The sequence below is a fragment of the Pseudorasbora parva genome, chromosome 3 (assembly GCF_024679245.1).
Source record: "Pseudorasbora parva isolate DD20220531a chromosome 3, ASM2467924v1, whole genome shotgun sequence".
Taxonomy (NCBI): Eukaryota; Metazoa; Chordata; class Actinopteri; order Cypriniformes; family Gobionidae; genus Pseudorasbora; species Pseudorasbora parva.
Genome location: NC_090174.1, coordinates 8841012 through 8866089, shown reverse-complemented (window position 1 = coordinate 8866089; position 25078 = coordinate 8841012). Strand labels below are relative to the sequence as shown.

The 25078-nt window shown below is 38.2% G+C and overlaps 1 protein-coding gene, 1 non-coding gene and 1 pseudogene across 5 annotated transcripts; 2 read left to right on the top strand and 1 right to left on the bottom strand.

Annotated features, from left to right (window-relative positions):
• Positions 1–68: 68 nt before the first annotated feature.
• ehd2a (EH-domain containing 2a) lies at positions 69–23261 on the top strand. 4 transcript variants are annotated; one of them, XM_067437739.1, is made up of 15 exons: positions 69–282; positions 613–663; positions 784–838; positions 1736–1842; positions 6174–6258; positions 6753–6839; positions 11420–11559; positions 11640–11688; positions 12810–12910; positions 14095–14355; positions 15699–15875; positions 16155–16252; positions 18864–19276; positions 22320–22484; positions 22607–23261. In XM_067437739.1, exons 10-15 carry the CDS (start codon positions 14132–14134, stop codon positions 23174–23176), a joined length of 1647 nt encoding a protein of 548 aa, XP_067293840.1. In that variant the 5' UTR covers positions 69–282; positions 613–663; positions 784–838; positions 1736–1842; positions 6174–6258; positions 6753–6839; positions 11420–11559; positions 11640–11688; positions 12810–12910; positions 14095–14131; the 3' UTR covers positions 23177–23261. The 4 variants fall into 4 exon arrangements, with proteins under 4 accessions (XP_067293840.1, XP_067293838.1, XP_067293839.1 ...); XM_067437737.1 differs by having other exon boundaries at positions 11420–11688; XM_067437738.1 differs by lacking the exon at positions 69–282 and having other exon boundaries at positions 545–663; positions 11420–11688.
• On the top strand, positions 3521–3637 carry LOC137072208 (5S ribosomal RNA; annotated as a pseudogene).
• Positions 6670–6776, bottom strand: LOC137072183 (U6 spliceosomal RNA). Its single transcript, XR_010904633.1, has one exon. It is a non-coding gene; the product is annotated as a U6 spliceosomal RNA (small nuclear RNA).
• Positions 23262–25078: the final 1817 nt, after the last annotated feature.

Below are 25078 nucleotides of genomic sequence, written 5' to 3'. Positions count from 1 at the left end.
GAATCGAAGAACCGATTCAGTGGTTCAATTAATTTCGAATTCTTGAAACGTGCAACTCTTGTTTGGGTCGGGACGATTTTTAGCGTTGTCATGCACTGTGTATAGGACAAACGAGAGAAGATAAACCTCTCCCGACCGGCAATCGGATGGTCGGATGAATTTCTTGCATGTTAAAAATGTGGTCGCCCCTCGTGAGGGGCTATCGCACAGTTGAATCAGAGCCCCGAACCGATTGCCCTAAACTCAGCGTAAAAAGTGCAGCCAGTTTCTGTATTTGGTTGTGTAAGTGAACTTTTGCACCGCGTTTCTGCATTTAGTTGTGTAGTGAGTATTTGCAGCACATGTGTTATCAAACTGATGAAGATGTTTTTTTACATTTTCTGATGTTTTTTTTTTGTATTTGCATGCGTTTTATTCAGTTTGCAGCGCTTTGAGCTCTCGGCCACCGTATGCTAACGACATATGATGACACACAAGTGTAGTCTGAAAATTCCTTTTTATTTTTTATTTTGTAATATGTAGCAGGGATATGCTGTTTGACAGTCATTGCCATTAATTGATTGACAGACTGACATTAACAGCAATTGCTTACTAATCAATCACGTCCTGCAGGTGGGGAAAGATTCAGCTGTTCGAGGTCAATCAGTGGACGCTTTCTGTCTGGTGAGTAGCTTCTTTGAGAGCCAGATGTAAAATTAATTTGAAAGTTCAGTAAATTCTATTAATTGCCATTTCAAATAAATACAACAACTACTAGTGGATATGCTGGTTTTGTGTCCTCAGAACAGATGATGTCTTACCCCAAAGAATAAATGAAGAAATGCATGAGATATAACAGGTTTGGTTTAGTTTAACTTAATTACGGTTATATCTTATGTTGCCATCTTGCTTTATGACATGCTATTGCACTTGTGTTATGTGCTGTATTGCAATGAATGTGAAAAGACAGGATGTGACCGTTTGTGCAGACTCCCAAATGTGCTCTACTACAACAATTACCCTTCCTCTTCTCCCTTTGTTGTTTGTTCCCGGGGACAGGGTTTATGTAAATTTTAGGGTTAGTGATGTCACTAACCTGTGAATTATCTTGTTGTAGTCCTTACAAAGCGGTTTCTGTAAGAGAAAATATCTCCCTTTGCTTTGAAATTCATAAACTTTGTTGAGCGTTGTAACTTTGCAGATTTTTTATTTGTATTTCTCATGTTTCCCTACTTCATTAGCATTTTAATGTTCCTATTTAAAAAGTTATAAAGGTAATCAATTTAATAGCAATTCTACCTGTAAAACATCTTAAAGGGTTAGTTCACCCAAAAATGAAATTGATGTTATTAATGACTCTCCCTAATGTCGTTCCACACCCGTTAGACCATCTTCAGAACACAGTTTAAGATATTTTATATTTTAGTCCCAGAGCATAATCAGTCAATGCCCACTTTACTGTCCATGTCCAGAAAGGGAATAAAAACATCATCATAGTAGTCCATATGTGACATCAGTTGGTTAATTAGAATCTCTTGAAGCATCGAAAATACATTTTGGTCCAAAAATATCAAAAACTATGAATTTATTCAGCATTGTCTTCTCTTCCGTGCTGCTCCAGAAAGATTCAAACGGTTAAACAAACAAACCTACATGTTGGATGCACTGGAGGTAACACAATAAACATTCAATGGGTGAACTATCCCTTTGTGTAGTGTTGGGGTTCAAGTTAATTGTGTGTGTTCCTCCATTTCAGCTTCATCAAGTGGGTGAGGAAGCAGACAGTCTGACCGGGTACCAAGATGGATGCTCTGCATAAGTGTACAAGGAAGAGAAATGCTGAGAAGATGCCAGCATGTCCAGGCATGAATCTCACTTATCTTCACCTGTCATCAGCTTGGCATTCAATTGACAGCGTGTGGGATGTACGAGACCATCAGGAAGGTCTTAGGCCCTGTTTACATCTGGTGTTAAAGGGTTACTTCAGCGATTAGTATATGGCTTTGTATCAGGAGAAACCCTGGATTATATTCGAATAATTGTGCTTCCCCCTCCCTCATGTCCCCCTGAGACAAGAGATTTATGCATTTTATTTCTGGAAAAATTCCTCCCTTGAAACAAATATCGTCAATTTGCGCCATCGGCGGAATTTTTGGCCAGAGGCTAAAGAGTAAAGACTACAGCCAGCGGAGGGAGCCATTTCCGCATGTTTTCAACTCGCGCGTGGGGGATGGGAGATCACACACAGCACTCAGCTTGCAGCTGCAGCCTCAGGCATTCATGTTTAAATGGTGCGGCCAGCAGAGCAAAGTAAGTCTTTCAACTTCTCAAATTAATTCCTATGAAAGTTAAGCTTTCAACGGCGTGAACTGAAAACACGCCAGACTGAACATGCGCTGTGAATCTATGCCGCGGACGCGTTTACCTCAGCTCTCATCATGCGCTCATCCATGACTCAATATATCTGACTCCTGCAGCGTTTTGGGCTGTGAGACTCCCTCAGCGGCTAAATCACATATTGAACAGACACGTTCAGTTTTTAATTGTTCTCTAACTGAACTGATTTTATGAAAATGAACGCGGTCGCGATGGGAAAGTGAAAATGATTCAATAATCTAGTAGCGGTGGCTTTGGGAGTGGCCTTGTAGGGCAGCGACGCATTCTGGGAATTGTTGACTTTCATCCCCATGAGACAAAAATACGTTTTCTGTCTTTTCTCAGTCTAGAAAGCACTAAATTAAAAAATTATTTCACATTTCTACTACATTAATGACCCAGTTTAAATACAGATTCATCTTCCCAGCGCTGAAGTACTCCTTTAAGATCTGTTTTGGTCGATTGGATCACAAGTGGACAATGGTAAATACAGGTGTAAACAGGGCCAAAACCTTTTGAGCTTGTCCACTTTCGACCACTTCCAGAGGTAGTTAAAAACGTATTTGACTGGATTGTTTTCGTAGTGCAAACGCTCTTGTGGTCGAATGTGAAAAGCCACAAAAGACGCCTACTCTCCGCCTACTAATGTGTAAACATTATGGGAAGTGCGCTAGACAGACGGGATTTAAACTTTTTGAAGATGAAAAACGTAGCTCAATGTTCTCTCACCATTCCTGATTTCTAACAGCAGAAAGGAAAGCTGCTGCTCTTCTATATATATTTCTCCAGGTGCATTCATTTGTGAATTGCACCTGCATATTTTGTCCAATAGGCCCGGTTTAAAAAAGACAGTAGTTGAAAGTGGAAAAAAGAGACAGATTATAACACCAGGTGTAAAAGGGTATGGGTCTCCCATGTCCAGTTGTGATTCGACCAACCAAAATGCAACTAAAAGGAACAGGCTGACTCTTTTGGGACTTTAGCTTATTCACCTTATCCCCTAGAGTTAGATACTGTAAGTCCATGCATACTATTCTCATTTCCGTGCGTACTATAATCATAACTTTTCCTTTTCCGTCGCTCTTAGTACATGACGTAACTATACACATCACAACATGTAAATAGGAAAATGTTGCCTTTATTTAGTCACTTATTGACTAAATTAACCAGCAGCCATATCACCCTGTAGCCAAAGACTGTATTCCCACTGAAGCTAAGCAGGGCTGAGCCTGGTCAGTACCTGGATGGGAGACCAACTGGGAAAACCAGGTTGCTGCTGGTAGAGGTGTTGGTGAGACCAGCAGGGGGCGCTCACCCTGTGGTCTGTGTGGGTCCTAACACCCCAGTATAGTGATGGGGACACTACACTGACAAAGAGCACCGTCCTTCGGATCAGACGTTAAACCGAGGTCCTGACTCTGTGGTCATTAAAAATCCCAGGATGTCCTTCGATAAAGAATAGGGGTGTAACCCTGGCATCCTGGCCAAATTTGCCCACTGGCCTCTGTCCATCATGGCCTCCTAATCATCCCTATATCCTGATTGGCTTCATCACTCGGTCTCCTCTCCACCAATCAGCTGGTGTGTGGTGAGCGTTCTGGCGCAATATGGCTGCCGTCGCATCATCCAGGTGGATGCTGCACATTGGTGGTGGTTGAGGAGATTCCCCCTTCTATGTAAAGCGCTTTGGGTGCCTAGAAAAAGCGCTATATAAATGTAATGAATTAATTATTGAGCAGTAGGCTAGATGGAGCCGTTTACCGCCAGTCTTTGTGCTAAGCTAGGCTAGTGGTGGGTGCGTCAGACAGAGTGATGGCACGCACGGCGATGAGAATGGTATGGACTTATCTAACTTTTCGGCGGTAATCTGGCCTCCGTTGGTGCCCTCTGAACTCCTCCCACCTGTGCTGTCAAAACCTCCCAAAACAATCCGACATGGCCACACAATCTGCATCCGGCAGTGTATCCGACAAGGCAGTACAGTGTGTTCAAAGCCAACCTCCTCCAGTGGGCTCAACAGCAACAGCTGTTGCCAGATCTGCTGCTTAAGATACAGATGTTTTTTCTGCTATATATTTATAGACCAGGGGCCCATTCTTCGTACGTCGCTAAGGGTGTACTCGCACTAGCCAGTTTGAACCGTGCCCGAGTGCGTTTGACTACCAAAGCGTGGTTCGTTTGACTAGTGTGAGTGCTCCGAACCGTGCCCCGGCTCGGCTCAATTAGCCGGCCCTGGCCCGCTTGGAAGAGGTGGGCCAGAGCACGGATCAGTTGGAATCGGGCGCGGTTCACATGCAGTGTGAGCGCTAACCGTGCTGGAGTCCGTAATCAAAGCTGCAAAGTCCTTGCTGCACTTCAGCTGGTACCGAGTATCGATGCATCTGCCCTCTTCAGGGAACACAGGCACGAGTAGTGATCTCATATAACTTAACCCAGATATTTTAATCCAATCCGCAAATTCGTTTGAAGAACCAAATTAGCCAGAGATCAGTTATCACGATTAAAAGATTTGGGGTCTGTCAAATCATCTCGGACGTATTACGCGAGGTACGAAGAACAGGCCCCTGTTTGTAGACCAAAACCTGGAAGATTAATGGCATTTTTAAGACATGAGTTTCATTGGGCATTTTCAGTTTAGCAGTAAATTAATGTCTGTGGTTAATATTTATTGAAGGGACTTTTAAGGTGTATTGTTCAACAAATAAAACACACTCAAACATGATTTTAGTTGCTGTTTTGTTTTTTGTTTTTAATGTAAGACGTTAAAGGGATATACTCAGCCAGTTATATACTTTTAAAAGCTTGGTTATTGCATTCTTTTTTATGAGGCTTTATATGAATGTTTTTATTAGTGTTTCTGTGTTTGATATACATGGCGGCATCTCTTTCCTTCTCTGTTGTCTTTCTTGCCTTTTTTTTGTTATTTATTTATTTATTTATTTACAGGGACAGTGCATATTAATAAACATTTCTGTTAATATGCCAGAGTTAGCCAAAGGGCTATTTTTCACCTGCAGTCCCTAGACAAATGTCATCCTAAAAAACACAATATAAAAAAGTACTAATTAAGATGTACAATAAAAACACATCAGACCAACAACAGCCAGACATCAGATAAATACATGACACAAAGCAAAAAGCAAGCAGGAGGCAGCGAAAATGGGTCTAGCATTGGGCTAATGTTGACAGCTCTGATTATCAATTAACCATTTCTTTAACTGAATCTTTAATGTACTATATTTGGTTCCATTTCTAATGTATGTGGGTGAGGTTCCACTCCATAGCAGCTCGAACAAAAAAAAAATGGTTTTGCCAAATGGTGACTATACAAATGATAATTTCAGTTACTTTGCTGTATTGGTCCAAACACACCGGGTGTCTCAATCAGCTCCCTAGTTCAGTTGTCAGGGCACTGATCAGGGAGTCAGCATTGACTTATTTCCTATCAGTGCCCTGACTAGTGAACTTGGGAGCTGATTGAGACGCAGGGAATTTGCCACATATGATATCCAGCCATTTACAGCGGTAACTTCTTCAGTTTAGTTTAGCAGTACACAAGAAGTTAGACAACTTTTCAAATCTAGCATTTCTTTGTTTTGAACATTTTTCTTTTCTTTAAACTTTGATCTGTCAGATGATGCTGGAAAGGAGAAACGTTTTAGTCTTGGTCTTGAACGCAGCGAAAATGTTTGCAACTACCTACTGCAACTCGCCTAAATGCAAAAAAAAAATATTTATATAAATGTTTGGTTGAGTTTTGTTTGTGGCGGCTGGAAATACACATATAGTGTTTATAATTCGCGTTTTCTCTTTTTCAGGTACAAAAGAAAAACACAAGGCAAGAAAAACGACGCAAATGTGAGCCAAGCTATGCGAAAACAACACGCATGACACACATGCACGGTAAGTGAATTTCAATGACTTTATACATTAGCATGTATTCTATATAATCATATTTGATTGAATTCGTGTCGATATCTGCTACTTTGAGGTGAAGGGAACGAAGATTTAGCGTTATCATTACTGTTGCTAACCTGTCAGATTAATATAGTAGATTAAATCGGCCGAGGAAACGTTATGATGGTAAATGTAATCATTGGCAATACTTATAAAATGTTTTTGCTTGTAAACAAAACGTTTTGTTCATTTGAAGTCGAGTAAAAGATGATTCCAGTGAGCCGCTCTAGCGCCAGACGGCAGTGCAATGCCGCGCTCTAGCGGTTAGGCTGCGTACTGCACCAGTAAACAGTTTTTTCCTCGGTACAGTATGAAATATGAAAAAGTACAGTAAATTCTTAATAATTCATAATTAATAAAAATGAGGAACGCTTCACGAATTTGCGTGTCATCCTTGCGCAGGGGCCATGCTAATCTTCTCTGTATCGTTCCAATTTTAGTATATGTGCTGCCGAAGCGAGCACGAACTGAGAGCTTCCACCAGAGCTATTTATACCCCGGACTCCCAGGAATGTGTATCGTTGGTGGTAAGTGGAAAAAACACTTATTCTGCATTCTCATATCAAATGTGACTGTGAATCATGGTGCTATAAACCTTTAAACCTTTAAAAAAACTGGATATTTTCAAACCAGGAGTTTTTGTAGGTTTACAGTAGTATAATCTGAGCTGTCCTCCATATGCAAAAGTAGCCCGTCTCTACCAGCTGTAATTGGACGCCTCAGTGAGACGTAGAGAGGACGTAGAGGATCTCTTTGTAATGCGTCACACACCCTTCCCCCTCAGACAGTGAAAAAACCTCCCCCTTGGCTACGGTGCTCTTCTGAGAGGAAGATGACCGTACTTTGGCCAGGGGGGAAGATCTGCGCTATTTGAGGGGGAAGGGTGCGTGAAATGTGACAAAGGACGTCACGGGGGACGTAGAGGGGCTCTATCTCAGCTACTATAGACAGGCTTCTTTTGCATGGTCTTCTATAGCTCAGATTTTATCAGCCAGATCACATTTTGTATCTGTCTTTCTTGCATAAAAGGCTCGAAGAACAGGGAACTCCTTTCAGAACAACCAAAGGTCGTGGAAACACTGGGGAATGCTTAAGCCTAAGAAACACACACAACTCAGAACGGAGGTTTGGTCTGACACCAAGATCAATGAGGGTTATGTGCAACATACTTCCTGTAAAACCGGTTGCATCGCTTCCGGTTTAGGTATTTTGTGTGTCTTTCTATTACTTTGAAGATCCCTTCAAAGGAGCTCATCTATACATCTTTCTACAAACAAAGCTTATCTTTCTGCAAAGCTTAATGTGGCCATGAGAGTTGTAAATAAAGCCATCAGCATGATGCAAATGATAATAGTTAAATCAAAGGCTAGAAGGTACAAGTTATGTACTAGAATATGACCAACAATGAGCATTAGGTCCCACCAGCCCCTGTCTAAACTTATTTGACAAATTAAGGGTCCCGAAGCAATATATAGACTAATTGTTTCAAATATTTTCAAATTTGTTTCATATTTCAAAATCTTATCCAAATTTGCTGTAAAGCTGTTTTAACAAGCCACTTGTGCCATTATAGAGCTCAAGTGAGTTCTGTGATGATTCGGTTTAGTTCAATAACTGAAGATAATAAATTGTGCATACATACGATGTATACAATGTATTTGTGCACACAACTGTACGTGAGAGTGCTGCAACAAACTCCTGTGTGCTCCACTGCACACTGAGCAAGTAAAAGACACAAGATAGTAGTTTTTTACATTTGATTTGACATATCTATGTGTAGTTTGCCGTTTTCATGGCTTTTAACGGTTTGTGTGTGGAGTTAGTATCTATGGTTAGTATGCAAAAACACAATTTGTAGAAGAGTTAAAATAGTTTTGAATGAAGTGTTTGTCTTTTGCAATAGATGTGTAATGTTCTGTGTGTAGAATTTGTAGAAAAGGAGCCATAATTAAAAAAATTAAAAAAAACCTGTAAACAACACTCAAAAGACAGTCACTTGTCGCCATCTAGTGGCATATTTGTTTTGCCATCACAGGAATAAATTACTTTTTTAAGTATTTTAAAAAAGAAAAAAGTTGTTTTAAATTGTGACTATATTTGACAATATTACTGATTTCCTGTATTTTTGCTCAAATAAATGCATCCTTGGTATTAGTGAGTGTTTTTTGACATTTAATGTCCAAAAGGCAATGGTGTCATAAATTATGTCAAAAATACACTCACTTGTCGCCATCTAGTGACAAAATAATGATTTCCCAGTGTCTCAAAAATAAAACCCACCCTGAGAAATATTTACTTTTACCAAAGATATATGCCCCTCACGACTGCCCATATCCTGAGTTTTCAACGAAATTTAAATAGTTTTCAACATTTAGCACCATACCGAAGGAGTACGATACAGTATATTCGCTGTTTTTGTGTGACACTTTTACATACAACAGTTTTCACTGGAAGTGATTAGACGAACGCGAGCAAGACTTTAAAAAATCTCCTTTCATCACTGATGGGAGAAACGAAGCTTTTCAAAGAGTCGAACCGATTGAACTAAATGCGGACAAATGATTCACTGTTTCGAAGCGTTCACGCTGGGGACCCCTGCTGGTCAGACACCTGTAAATGCAACAACACTCAAGCACAAAATGCATAAAATCACCGTACAATCATAATACAATCATCCCAATAGTAATTTTCAGGGCTTTGCTTTTGTTTGTTACATCGGTGGCTCAGCTAAACAGGCCTATATAAGACTATTAACTTATATTATTCCTTTTAATTTTACTACTGTCTAATTAAAATGTATATAGCTGACCTGAGATCAGTTACGCTTGTTCAACGGTTCGCCGCTGGGGGGCAGTCTCAGCCAATCCGCATGATTCATGGGTTCAAAGCGTTTTACCAAAGACCGTATTTTTTTACGGTCTGTTCACCTAAAAGAAGGTGAATAGTTTACAGATCGTCGTCATAACCATAGACATCATGTCTATTGTCATAATCCCCAGCGGTGAACCATTAAAAAGCAGGTTTGACGTAACGAAGCCTTGTTTACTGTAATCACGTGACCATCGCCTATCCCTTTGTTGTCAGAAAAAGAAAGGGCGCATACATTCTGATAAAAAGCAGTTTTTTCCTAACTAACTGCATATCCTATCATGATTATGCATATTGTTTGTCTTGTGGCTGTGCAAGTATTTTAGTATTTTATACTATGCAAGTATTTTATTTGAGTATTATTTGAGTCAGGGTTAGCAATTTTGGGCCCTTGAAAGAATATGAGGTTGGGCCCCATAGACATCATATATTATGTCGATGTTGGGCCCCCTATCATACAAACATACAGGCCAACCTATAACGATCCAAAATCGTTGTCAGCCATTTAATTATATATACACTACTCAAACAAAAGTCTGAGAACGGTATGATTTTTAAAAATAGTTTTAAAGAAGTCTCTTCTGCTATTAAAATACAAAAAAAGCTGTAATATTGTACAATCTTATTCAAATGTAAATTAAATTCTCTTTGTGAATATATAGTAAAGTGTAATTTATTTCTGTGATCAAAGCTGAATTTATCATTATTACTCCATTCTTCAGTGTCACATGATCCTTCATTAAACATTCTCATATGAGGATTGTTGAACGCAGTTGTGTAATTTTTTTTAGGATCATTTGAGGAATAGAAAGGTTTTTTTTAATTCTTTTTGAGAAAGAACTTAAATTAATACATCAGCAAGGACCCATTAAATTGATCAAGGGACAGTATAGACATTTATAATATTGCAAAAGCTTTATATATTTCAGATAAATGCTGTTTTTTGAACTTTCAATTCATTAAATTATCCTCAACACTGATTTCAACACTGATAATAATCATGGATGTTTGTTGATCATCGTCCTCTTATTAGAATGATTTCTGAAGGATTATGCGTCTCTTGAGACTGGCGTAATGATGATAAATTCAGCTTTGATCACAGGAATACAATATTTGTTAAATATATTAGAAAAAATATATAATAGAAAAAAAACAATTTGTTTTTACAGTTTTTGCTGTATTTTGGATCAAATAAATGTAGCCTTGGTGAGCAGAAGATATTTTAAAAATCGAACTGTTCTCAAACTTTTGACCGGTAGTGTATATCTGTGTTTAATAGCACAATAGAGCTGCTTCTCATCTCCATCCTCTTCTCCTTCCTTCCTGACCTGCATATTCCCCTTCTCAAAGCTGAGCTTTGGTTGATACAGTCTTTGCAAACTGATGTTCTGTGGCTCATTTAACTTCTATCGTAACACAACTGTTTAGTTAGCTAACTTACACCTCATCTTGCACTTTGTGACTGTTAAACTGAAGCCTTGCGCTGGAATTCGCGCTCAACAGCTCTGAACATAAAGCCTGCGGAATGTTGTTTTTTTATATTTATTTTTTTAGATTATTTGACGTTACAAGAGCCAAAATTAGATTTTTATTTTCAGTGGTGAAAAACGTAACCTATTGAATAGACTGTCGCTGTAGCCTTAGTTTTGATGACCGGCTTTATAGTTCGGTAAGACATCTCTAATTTGACAGTTTACCATCTGATCTCACTCCGTGATTGTTATAGGGAACAGGACGGAACCATGCAGTGAATGGGGGAGAGATTTTTTTTTGTGCCAGAAATGCAGAAGTAAGACATGAAATTATTTGTTACTCTGGTAGATTATAAATTTACAATCTATATTTTATTACTACTAGTACTGTTAGTACTAATAAAACCGATCTCAGGGGGCTCCAAAAGTGCATGGGTCCTTAGAATCGTCCTAACTTTCCCCCCTTAGCTACGCCCCTTATTCAAGTATTTTAACGGAGGTTAACAATATCATTTTGATTGTAGCGTTGATTCACAAAGTTAAGGGTTAAATTATAGATTTCATATCAACTATAATTTGTAACAGATAAACGTGGGAAAATTATATTGATCATAAGTTGTCCACACAGTTGTTTAATTGTAAAATAGTAAACAATAAGACTGCCTGCATGAAATTATCTCCATTCAGTAAACTCATAATGATGATTATCTAGTTAAAATAATAATACTCAGACCTCTCCCTTACAATAATTGTCATGTGTAACATAGGAAGGAAGAACCAGAGGGACGCAGTGACGCACTGAACAGGCGTGGAAAAAGTTTGATGTTGACAGCCTTGCTGTGTGTGACTGGAGAGGAGGACAGATGTCTTCATCCAGCTCTGGATCTCTGCAGACTACAGGACCTCTGTACATCACCACCCGCTAAAACCTACAAATATTATGCTCGAAAGCTCAATGCCTCAACTTTTGTTTTGTGCATTTTGAAGGAAGTAGTAAACTGTATTTGCTGCATAAAAAAAATCTCAACTGGTCCAGGTAAGATATGGCGTAGCGTTCTTAATCCTTTTTTTTTTCTTTCTTTTTCCCCCTCTATTTTTAATATGAATAGTTTAATTGGGCTAAAGTAAACTAATATATATCAACTAACTAGTGTCAATATGTTAATTAACCAGTTTTGTGGGTAGTAATATAAGTTAATGTAATCAGATTACTTGTTTATAGTATCTAGCAAAGTAACCCTTTGAAATTTGCATTAAAATATTGGAGTTACTTATTCAAATAGGCGATGGAAGCTACTTTGTTTTCCCATTTGTTGACTAACACATCTCCTTTCTTCATGTTGTGATTGCAGAGGCGTTGTGTGTGCTGGATCATCTTTTGGTGTGAAAAGTGAAATGATAATTTAGGGCTGCACGGTTTGGGGAAAAATATAATTGAGATTTCTCTGGTTAGAAGTGCGATTTGTGATTTTAAAATGTGATTTTGTTTTTTAAACAAATTAAGATAATACGAAATAATGAATATATTTATAAAAAATAATTATCAAAAACTTTATTTTGAATGCAATTAAATCTGTGATTTAACATTCATTTGAATTGATTTGACAGCACTTTTATATATCTCATTTGACTTTTGGTGTTAATTGGACATTACATTTGCCAATTCTTTTTGTTATAAAGTGCAAACAAGCAAGCCCAGCCCAGGTGAGAAACGGTAATGAAAATGTAACACTTTCCATAAAAATTAACGCAATTAGTTATTTTTTTAAAGAAGTGCCGCATTACTTTATGAGTAATTTTCCACAACACTGATTGCAACTATAATTGAAAAAACAAATTCTACTTTTAAAATTATATTAGATTTTATTTGTAAACTTAAAATAATATCCACTACCAATTAGAGTTTAAGCACTGTAAATATTGCTGTTCATAAAAGCTTACATAACAGTATTTTTGTACCTTTGTGGTTTTATGCATTGCAAAATCCAACATTAAAACAATGTATTTGTGCATCTTCATGTCTCGGTTATGAAGGAAAGAATTCCCACAGCCCATGTTTATGTGCTCTGAGGCCGAACAGATGCCATGACACTATCATTTCTGTATGCTTCATATGTTTTACTCCACCCACTTGGACCTCCACTTTTTTCCCATCAGGCCAATCTGAGAGAGTCCTGAGAAAGAGTGGACTACTCCCCTCTGTTCTACAGATGTGTCTGGGTTAAGAGCACATCTGTTAGCTCTACAGCAACGTCAAAGTGAGTCCATCTACACTAATTATTAAATGTGATATATGGATATTTGCAGTATAAGATGTTAAATGCTCCTGGCAGTGTTCCATATGCTATAGTCAATTAAAAAGTACTAGTAAAAACACTGCATTGATTGAAGTATGTGTAGATGAATTCGGGCCAGCAGAAGGAGTAGTTTTTGAAACTTTTGAAGTCATTCTTATACTATTATTCAATGTCAGAAAAAGATGTGCAAAATACTTTTAGAATGCAATATCCAGTACCATTAAAAGGACATGTTACTATCTTTGTGTATGTACCCTTACACTTAGAAAAACCATAGAAGAACATCAAGCTGTTGCATTTTTGCAAAACATTTTTAGAGTAAATTGTGCTTTGGTTTTAGGACTTTGACTAATTTAAATCCAGCTGTGTCTTGTGTTGGTCAGCCACAGCGTTTATAATCTGGTTTTCATCCTCCTGAAATGGAAAGAAACAGCATCAATGTCCTTGATGAGCAGTCAGCATTTACCAAAAAAATTAAAGAGATAGTTCTACCAAAAATGAAAATTGGCCCATGATATACTCCCCATCAAGTCACCCTAGGTGTAAATGGCATTATTCTTTCAGAAGAATACAATCAGAATTATATTTAAAAAATGTCCTGGCCCTTCTAAGCATTGTAATGGCAGTGAATGGCTTTGAAGTCCATAAAAGTGCATCCATGATCCATCCATAATAGAAGTGCTTCACATGACTCCGGGGTGTTAATAAAGGCCCTCTAAAGTGAATCGATGTGTTTGTGTAAGAAAAATATCCATATGTAAAACCGTAATGTCTAACTTCTGCTCTCTGTCGGACGCGTGTTCACGATAGACTGATGTTCCATCGTATGACGTAAGGTGCAGGCGTAGCATAAATTCCAGTGATGGAGGTGGAAGTGCAGAGGATAAAGCAAAACAAAGCTTGGTTTCTTGCAAGAACCACCATATATTCTCACTGGAGCATCCTAAATCATACGCTGGAACAGCAGTCTCTCGTGAATGCGTGTACAACAGTCAGCGCAAGTTAGGCATTACAGTTTATAAAGTTTTAAATATTGATATTTTCTTAGACAAACACAGAAAATAACAACTCCCCCCCCCCACACACACACACTCTCATTAAAACCATCATATATTCATTCATTTGTATTATGTGTATACATATAGGAAAACTCTACTGAAGCTCTCAGACTGCTGCGGCCCAATGGCTGGTAAAGAAACAAAGAGCAGTGGTGGTAAATGTCTGAAGGAAGTTCACACAGTTACTGAGGCTTTAAAGATCCTCTACCGGCAAAAATTGCTCCCTCTGGAGAAGTGTTATGGTTTCTCCGATTTCCACTCATCAAGCCTTGAAGATGCAGACTTCGACAACAAGCCCATGATACTAGTGGTGGGTCAGTGCTCTACAGGCAAGACCACTTTTATCAGGTGAATCACAATTGCATTCTTCTTCAGAACAATATATAACAATAGTAATAAGTGCAATACATAAAGAACAACAACAAAAAAACAATAACTAGTTACATGTGAATTAATCAATTGGCTACATAAAAATAAAAGCATAAAAACATGTTTAAGACATTTCACATCTTGGAAGTAACATGTAATGTTTTGAAGAAATACATTCTATTACCACCATTATATTATATTATCTATTAAACAGGCAAGAGTGGAAAATGATTAGGAAAAAAAAGGTTTTAGATCTTGTTTTATATCATCTGGATTACATAAATCAGGGGATACAATAATTTCATAATGTGCAAAAATAATAATTAAAATTCAGTTTTATTTATTTATTTTACTGAAGAAAACTAAGATTAATATATAATCTTTCCACAAAGTCAGAATGTCCTGCACCATTGGCAGCAGTGTTGCTTTTAGGAGAGGCGCAGTAAACGGTCCCAGAAAACAGTCATGTGACCCACATTCTCAAAACAGGCCCAGTTATGATAAATGAAAAAAGTATTGGATGAGAAACTCTGGCTGCATCCGAAAATTTAGGCAGCTGACTTGTTGCAGGACTGACTTTGCAGGAAGCGTTTGCGCACCTCACAAAACAGATTTTGGACAGACTTCTAATGCAGGGTAACGGTTTAATGATCTACAGCAAAATAGAGCGAGCTTTGGTGAGAACTAAGCAAATACTTATTTTCTACAATAGTAATTTATCACTAGAAATGACATTTAAAAGTGGAAAACATTGGTCAAAATCATATTTTACACGCAAACTGACCACCAAACAGTTTTTTTTTAGCTCAACTGTCACACAATGGAAAGCACAGTATTATAGGATATCGAAGGGAGCGAAGGATACGTCCATGCTGCCTTAAAAAATCATTCAGATGAAGGTATCTCACTAGACAGGCTATGAAGCTAACATTGGATTCGGACGAGCCTTGATGCCTTCCTACCTTGGAATGCATACTTACGAAAGCAGCCTTCTTTAGTTTTCGGGCGTATCCAGTTTTTTCATGCCTGTTTTGCACATTTTTAGTTTAGTTTTTTAAAGTTTTTTGTTTGTTTGTTTAGTTTAGAACTTTATTTATCCCCTTGGGGCAATTAGTTTAGGCTCTCATGGTGCTTCACATTTAACACTTATACATTCAAAACACAATAACATAAAAAAATATATATATATTTATATATGTATATATATAAAATATACATGCATGCATACATACATATGTGTGACTTTCCGATTGCCTGTTTAATGGATTATATATTATTATTATTATGATCTAGTTTAAACAATGTGTTCTAATGTGTGGCAGATATCTTCTTGAACAAGAGTATCCAGGAAGCCGAGTAGGCCCGGAACCAACAACCGACAGTTTCATAGCTATAATGCATGGAGAGATTGAGGGAATTATTCATGGCAATGCTTTAACTGTAGATCCCATCAAGCCTTTCCGCAAACTCAGCCCATTTGGAACAACCTTCCTCAATCGGTAAGTGAGACAGAGGCAATGATGCAATGAGAAGAAATTTTAATCACAGGGGGAAAACTCTGTTGCACTTGGACTGAGTGAGTCAAAATCACTCCACCAGCAGAGATTACTCTTGTGACAGGGTGGACATAGTCAGGAAAACATTAGCTAATGACTCATTATTTGGCTTAAATGGTAAACTTAATCTGTAGATGTTTTTCCCATGCCCTGTCAATTTGAAAAATACTGAATTAGCATAGAAAATCTGGAATGAAGTAATGTTCATCTGTTGTTTCTCAGATTCCAGTGTGTGCATCTACCCAACCGAGTCCTAGAGAGTATCAGCATCATTGACACACCAGGGATCCTGTCTGTGGCCAAACGCAAAATGAGTCGAGGTATGAAGTCTCATAAACAATGCTGTAAGCAATGAAGGTATAAAATGACTAGCTCGCAAATCATAATATTCAACCAAGGCCTGCTTTATACTCCATATACTAGAGGTGGAGTTGAATTTCTTCTCGCTGATGTCGCCCTCTGAAGATTGCAGTGCTCTTTGGTGCACTTTATGTGACACTATAGGACAAATTATAAGGCGTTTTTTTGCCCTTAAAGGGAACTTCAGGAAGGGGATGCCATTTATAGGGGAAGAAAGGAACTAAACAACAGAATCCCTTTACTAAGGGCTCTTCTACAAGACTGTTAGCGGAGGGTACATGCGATGATCATTTTAAGGAAGTAATTCTTTATGGTCACTTGAATAAGGGTGATACACATATAGGTAAAAGTGACTACTTGTTTACCTGTTTTCCTGATGTGACCAAAAAATGTCCCCACACGGACAAGGATTTCAACGTGATTCATCTTTGTGGGGACATTTTGTCCTCATAATGTAGGGCTTACCTGGACTACACGCACACACATAGATAAAACATAGCCTGTATTTATTTGCAACGGTTAAAAGAAAGAAGAAATTACTGTTGTGAGAACATCTAAAGGGTGCCATGATTACATTCCAGGTGAAGATACTGAGGAAATGACATTGTCTTTCATTGCTTCCTTTGCCAAGTGTGTTGCAAATGGAGTATATTAGACATGCAAATACCCTTCTCCCTCTAAAGTCCTCACTTTAAGGGCTCTGATTAGGGCGGGGCTCTGACTCTCAAGATCCACTTTCCTGAGGCCTGTTGCATGAAGCTAGCTGAACAAACTCCGAGTTTCATAGTAGGTTTAGAGTTGACAAATCCAGATAAATCCAACCTGGTTTAGATCAAGTTCAACCGTTTCTCAAAGCTTGGTATAAACTTTCAGAGTTAACAGAGTTAGCGGTTAACTCTGAAGCGCGGGGCCCTGAAAGTGTGACGTGCGGCAAACAGCCAATCACAGTGTCTGTTTGATTGACTTCTCTTCTGAAGATCGTTTTGAAAATTATTATGAAAGTAAATGTGTTTACAAGGCAGGAATAAACACTGTTGCTGCAGCGACTGTTTGAGAAGGCAGCTTAAAGAATATCCCACTATATCAATGCATGATGTGAATCAAAGAAATATACCTAATAATTATAGTTTCACAAGAGCTCAAATAAATACACATTGTTTAAAATAATTATGAATGCATGTTTTATATTTATATGAATATTTGGCTACTTGTCAATTCATATAACAATTATATGAATATATTGATTAAAAATAATTCTAATTCATTGGCTATCATTTAAATATAATAAATAATTAGCGCCAAAGGATAAGCAATTTGATTTTTTTTAACTATAAACTGCAAATTTGGAACAGGGGGTGAGGCTTTATTGCGTCTTTACTTGCAGTTGATTGGTCCAGTTTGGGTTAGCCATCTAACCCAGAATAAAACCTGCTCCAGAGCAGGTTAGCTGTGTAGTGTATGTTACCATGATGATGAACACAGCTAAAAACCAATCTACCTTCTTGAGCCCGAAAAAAAAACAAAAACAGCTTTGTGCAACAGGCCACTGGAGAGGAGGGCCACTGTCCTGCATAGTTTAGCTTCAACTTTGAGACAACCGTTTATCCGCCCCTCAGATTGAGTCCTGTCTATGGTGAGTTTCCAGACCAAACATCTTGATGTGGGTCTGGCTTGTCAGGCTAGAAATCACATGACATTGGTGACCTAAATCATTGATCGATTCACTGATTCATGAACCGTTTGAATCTTTTTGGAGGAACACGGAAGAGAAGACAATGCTGAATAAAGTCGTAGTTTTTGATATTTTTGGACCAAAATGTATTTTCGATGCTTCAAGAGATTCTAATCAACTAACTGATGTCACACTGTAAAAAATTATTTTGAAAAAAGTTACCTGGTTGCCTTAAAATGTTGAGTTCATTGAAATTGAAATCTTGAGTTAATACAATGAAATTTTTTTGAGATTCAACAACCTTTATTAAAATATTATTGAAAGATTTTTTAAGCATATTGGATAATTGTGTGTGTTTTATTTCTGATGATGCAGTGAAACCAAATAGTGCTATTTTCAGGTTTCTATTTATTAAACAAATTTCCTTCATTGTATCAACTTAAATTTTTAATTTCAATAAACTCAAAATTTTAGGGCAACCAGGTTACTTACTTTTTTAAGTTAAACCAACAAAAAACAACCACATTTTTTTTACAGTGCACATATGGACTATGATGTTTTCATTAGCTTTCTGGACATGGACAGTATAGTGGGCATAGACTGCATATGCTCTGGAACTAAAATCTAAAATATCTTAAACTGTGTTCCGATGATGAACGGAGGTCTTACAGGTGCGGAACGAAATTAGGGTGAGTCAATAATGACATCAATTTCATTTTTGGGTGAACTAACCCTTTAAGATCTGATGACCTTGATTAGTATGTTCAGATATGTTTGATTACAGTAGGTTTCAACTTTGAGGGCCAGGGACTCTCACATCTGATTGAAATTTGCTCCTCGGTTAAGATATATCTGATCCAGCAGCTGTGCATGACCTCAACATCTCTTTATTTATTCAGGGTATGACTTTCCAGCAGTTATCCACTGGTTTGCAGAGCATGTTGACCGCATCATCCTCTTGTGTGATGCACACAAGCTAGAGATCTCTGATGAGTTTTCACGCGCTATAATGGCATTGAGAGGAAATGAGGACAAGCTCAGAGTGGTGCTTAACAAGGCCGACATGGTGGACTCCCAGGAGCTGATGCGAGTCTACGGCGCCCTCATGTGGTCACTCGGGAAGGTGTTCTGCACTCCAGAGGTTCTGAGAGTCTACATCGGCTCCTTCTGGTCCTCTCCAATGCGTATGACCGACAACCGGAAACTGTTTGAGCAAGAGGAGGAAGACCTTTTTGCAGATATTCAAAACCTGCCACGAAATTCTGCACTGAGGAAACTCAATGATCTAGTGAAACGAGCTCGGCTTGTGAGGGTGAGGACCTTTGTGCTTTACACAACTGACTTAGTTCCATAAAATAATAATTGAACTTTTAATCCATGTCTATTCACTTTGAGGTCATCTATGTTAGAGTATTGAGAAGAGTTATCAAAATGATCATTGAGCAGATACACAGGCCCATGCATCTAAAAGTCAAAAACAGAAATATTTGTTACATCAACACAACCTATTTTGACTAGCTGTGTTGTAATGGGAGAGATCTTTCAACATGTAACAGCCAAACTTCCTGTTTCATTTGGAAATACAGCAACACTGGGGAAAAACATGCATGGCGCCATTAAATATCATTTTATTATAACTATTTACTATAACTATAACTTTGTCAGTTATATTCACTAAATAATAAGCTTGCTGTACTTGCACCATTACAAATCAATGTATTGCTCTTATAAATATAGGCTTCATACAATGACGGAAGCTATGACGTGCATTAACGAGTGGCTCAGAAAGTCATGTCTTCTGTTAAATTCTAAAAAAACAGTTTATATGGCATTTTTAAAGCATCCAACAGCAAAGCCAAGTGCAAATATAATTTTAAAAGGGGAGGAGATTCAAATTGTAGACATATTTAAATATCTCGGTGTGACTTTGGACTCAAGTTTGTCTTTTAAAAAACATGTTGGAACAATTTGTAAAATTGTAAATTTTAATATTCGTAGTTTTAAACAAATTAGATCATTATTGCCAGAAAATGCTTCCAAAATATTTCTTCACAGCATGAACAGCATGAATGTTTTTTTCACACATTGAATATTGCATAACAAATTGGACAATGACAAACGCTGTCTTAAAACCAATTGAATCGTCATATAAGAGCCTTAAAAATATTAGATAAAAAACCTTATTCATATCATCATTGTCTGATACTTCATAAGTGTAACTAACGTTTTGACAATTTAAAATTAAAATTAGCTTGTTCAATTTATAAAAGTCTACATGGCCTTTCTCCGCCACCTCTGACTGAGTTCAGTGGACTGAGTCATAGCCTTTGTGTTGTTTAAGTCTAATGTTGTAATTTATTGTGACTGCGTGTATTGTTTTATGTCATTTCTTGTCCTGATCTGCCAGGGACTACAGATGGAAAGTAGCCAGTGGGCTAAATCTGCCATATTTACATATATGTTCATCAATATGCAGTCCCTTTTAAATAAATAAATATAGGCACCAAAGAGTTGGTTCAAGTTCTGTCATATTTAAATGCCATTTCAAACCCACAAGACATTAGTTCGTGTTTGAAACATAATGAATATTTTTGTGAAACCTGATGTTTGATGTGTGTTGATCAATGCAAACAATATGTAAAACAATATGTTGAACAGATGCAAACAATATGTTGAAAAGATGTAATTTAGCCTTTTATTCATGTATAAACATTCATCAATGCACACTAGTTGTTGTAAACGGAAGCTCGAGCATGTTTGCTTGCAAGCATGTGCAAGAACCAATGAGGTTCATTCTCGTGTTATGCAGCACGCATGAGCTTTCACAAGAACCAATGAGGTTCATTCTCGTGCGTCAGGCAGGTTTGGCTCTGTGTAAGTTCACTGACCAATGTTTATATGTGAATAAAAACCTAAATTAATGAGAGGGTTCACCCAAAAATGAAATTAACCCATTATCCCAAGCCATCCTAGGTGTATATAACATTCTTCTTTCAGACGAATACATTCAGAGTTATATTAAAAATATCCTGGCTCTTCAAGCTATATAATGGGTGTGAATGACAGTCCTGATTTGAAGTCCAATAAAAGTGCATCCATCCATTATAAAAGTGCTCCACATGGCTCTTGGGGGTTAATAAAGGCCTTGTGAAGTGAAGCGATGGGTTTTTGTTCGAAAAATATCCATATTTTAAAACTTTATTCTAGTGCTGGGGAATCGATTCATCACGATTAGTCGCATCTAAAATAAAAGTTTGTTTTTAAATAATTTTTTAATAATGTATATGTGTATGTACTGTGTATAATTTTTATGTATATATATAAATGCATGCATGTATATATTTAAGAAATATTTGCATGTATATACTGTATATTTTATATTTATATATAATAGTTATCTTTATATACAACACATTTTTCTTAAATATATACATGCATGTGTGTGTATTTATATATACATAGTAATTATACACAGTACACACATGATTAATCAATTGTCCAGCACTACTTTATACACTAAAATAATTAGCGTCCAGCAGACGGCCTACGCATGTTGACTTAATGGCAAAAGAGTAACCCCTGATGTGATATTTGACGCAATGTAGACGTGAGCTTTGATGCCTCTCGCAGTTCAAACAAATAGGGTTGGGCAACAAACTCAAGCTCCTCCGATATTTCTCTTTAAAATTCTCGTTTTAGACTGCCTGTTGGAAGCTAATTTAGTTTTAAAATAGTTTTAAATATGGATATTTTTCTTACACAAACACATCGCTTCTGTGGGCTTCAGAAGGCCTGAGAGAAGAATGTCTTCATCTTCATTTGTGTTCCGAAGATGAACAAAAGTCTTAGGGGTCTGGAACGACATGAGCGAGTAATTAATGACAGAATTTCAATTTTTGTGTGAATGATTGTGTCTCTTCAGAAGATCGAATGACATGCAAAATTTGCTTTCATCCGAAAAAAGTACTTTGGACCGCTGAGCAACAGTCCAGTGCTGGTTCTCTGTAGCCCAAAAGTGTCTTGACCTGGGGAATGTGGCACCTGTAGCCCATTTCCTGCACACGCCTGTGCACGGTGGCTCTAGATGTTTCGACTCCAGACTCAGTCCGCTGCTTCCGCAGGTCCCCCAAGGTCTGGAATCGGTCCCTCTCCACAATCTCTTTGCTTGAGAATGTGGGAGCGATTGACTTGAAGAATGTGTGAAAGTTGTCTTTTTGAGGAAACAAAATGCAATTTTTGGACTAATATAGTTGTGATTACAATACATCTACCTGCTTGTTTTGTTGTGGTCAGTTGATGTAGTCCTATACTAAAATATTTATGTGGCTTCTCTTATTTCCTTTCTTAACCCACAGGCCCATGCTTATATCATTAGCTCTCTAAAAGAAGAGATGCCTTTAGTTTTCTGCAGAGAAAAAAAGAAAAGGGATCTAATCTATGACCTTCCCATCATCTACTCAAGAATCCAACAGAGGCATCAGATTTCACCTGGAGATTTTCCAGATTGCGCCAAGATGCAGGTGTTTAACTATTCAAATACTTTATAGTCAAGCATGCCTATTATGAAATGTTATCTGCTACCTATATTAGCATGAGATTGATATATCTCTAAGCAATTTCACTCTCAAATCATCACACACAGGAGCAACTCTTGAGTCACAACTTCAAGTTTAAAGGCCTCAAGCCTAAGCTCTTAGCTGGGTTGGATGAGCTCCTAAACACTGACATTGCCAAGCTGATGCCTCTTCTACGCCAAGAAGAAGAGGCAGCTGACCAACTTTTGGTGCAAGGAGGACCTTTTCTAGGGTCTCACATGGGCCCTTTTACTGTGAGGAACCCATTTCATCACTCTGGATCCAATGGAGAAATTGATTATATCTTAGATGAAGAATGGGTGGTATCAAAAGATAAACCAAAGTATGATGAGATCTTTTACAACCTTTCACCTCATGAGGGAAAGCTGAGTGGGACTAAAGTGAAGAACTGGATGATGAGCACTCGTCTGCCCAGCTCAGTTCTGGGACGCATCTGGAAGCTCGCAGATGTGGACGCTGATGGCATGTTAGACGATGAGGAGTTTGCTTTGGCCGGCCATCTCATTGAGGTGAAATTGGAGGGCTTTGGGCTCCCTTGTGAGCTACCTGCACATCTAGTGCCACCTTCCAAAAGACGACGCAAGAACTCTGGCACGGACAACAGAGACAGCGATTAGTCTGCATGTCTTAAAGGGATAGTTCACCAAAAAATGTACATTCTGCCATCATTTACTAACCTGTGTGAATTTCTTTCTTCTGCTTAAGACAAAAGAAGATATTTAGAAGACTGTCGGTAACCAGACAGTTGATGGACCCCCATGGGGCCCATCCACTATTTGGTTAGCCATAGTCTTCAAAATATCTTCTTTTGTGTTCAGCAGAAGGAAGAAATTCACATGCTTTCTTTCATACGTAAAATAAAACTAATATGAAATGTGGATTTTATTTCATACATAATGTTGCTGTTTGAGCATGAAAAATGTCTGCAAAAGTTGAAAAATGTCTGCCTTGTAGTCTTGGGTTTTTTCCAGGAGCATACACGTCACAATATGCCTCATTTAAATGATTCCTGTTCAAGGCATATACAAAATAAAAGGGGCAAGGCCTAGTTGAGTTGGGCCAATAGTGTGTTTGAATATTTTCAAAACACAAAATTGGTTGACCAAACACAACATACTGGTCTAGCCGACCAATCAGAGGACTTTGTACATTTTTGAACATTCAAGCATGAAAACCTAGCAGACCCCAAAAACTAAATCTTTGTCAAGGGTATAATATGGACTCTAATGTTTAAGTCATGAATGTATTCAATGTAGCGACTCAGGCGAATCAAACACACAATCGCCAGTTACATTTAACAAATAGGTTTTGAAAGTTGTGCTGATGGCAGACCTTCCCCCAACACAACAGAGGGAGATTCTTCAGTCACCCTGGAAACCATCTGATAAGGTGTTTTATGGCCCCCAAGAGAATTCGGCCACATGAAGTCTTATACACAAAGAGTTTAAGACACAGAGCTTTTGCCTCAAATTATAGACAAACCATCTATAAATGAACATGCACCCCAGGACATTATATGTAAACACATAACTGTCTTGTAAAATGTTTATTCTGTATGGTATTTTGCATCTTTTTGTCTTTGTCTTAACAAAGTACTAGTTCAGATAACCTCATATATGTCATGTCTCCTATCAAATTAATGCTCACTTCACGACTTACACTTCCATGTATATCACTTATTCAGAAAAGGCAGTGTGTGTTTGTTGCCTTAATTATAGTATGAAGACTCAGAGACCCACTGAGTCGAACTTTCAAACAAAGGACAATAAAATCTGCTGAGGAATTTCCCGCCGGGAAATCCCAACACTCTCATTGGTTAAGTCTAACCCCAGAGGGTGGGACTACTCCCAGACCTTAAAAGAGGTGCTCGGATGCCCTCCCTCCCTCTCTCTTCTCTCTCTGGCTGAACCAACACGTCATCGTGGCTGGCCCTTGAGCCAGGCCACCAATGCAGGCCCTCCAAGCAGGCCCCAACTCTTCTCTTCTCCGAAACTCTCTGGCTTTTACTTCTTCAACTCTCTCCTGTGGGAGCCAACACCCACGGGGGGGGGGGGGGGGGGGGGCTGGCACTTAAGCCATGCCACCAATGCAGGCCCTCCAAGCAGGCCTCATCTCTTCCAAAAATCTTCTCTTCTACAATCCGATCTTCAAGAACACGAAGCATCGCTAAAGCAAACAGCCGCTTCCCTCCCAACCTCGGAAAGGACCGCCGGACACGCAGAGACACGCAGAGACACACACACAAGCGAGAAGCCAAAACGAAACCAAAAAGAATGCAAGTATTCTTATTCTTACTGCTGTAAAGAGGGTGTGTTATTCTCCCGTTGGGATAAATTAACTCCGTGAAGGTCGTATTTGGTTGAACTGAAGGAAAGCTGTTTCTTACCCTCCCCCACTCTCTTTGTCTCTCTCTCTCCCTCTCTCTTTGTCTCTCTTTCTCTCTTTTATCTCTCTCTAACTTCAGTCTATTCATTATTCTCTTTTATGTATTCTTTCGTTAATATCTATACTTCTACTCT

What these genes read in the sequence shown, in the direction of transcription:
- ehd2a (XM_067437739.1), top strand. Translation starts at nt 14,132, where the DNA reads ATGGCTGGTAAAGAAACAAAGAGCAGTGGTGGTAAATGTCTGAAGGAA. An exon ending in GGAACAACCTTCCTCAATCG is followed by an intron (nt 15,876 to 16,154) that starts GTAAGTGAGACA and finishes GTTGTTTCTCAG; the next exon opens with ATTCCAGTGTGTGCATCTAC. An exon ending in CAGATTGCGCCAAGATGCAG is followed by an intron (nt 22,485 to 22,606) that starts GTGTTTAACTAT and finishes CATCACACACAG; the next exon opens with GAGCAACTCTTGAGTCACAA.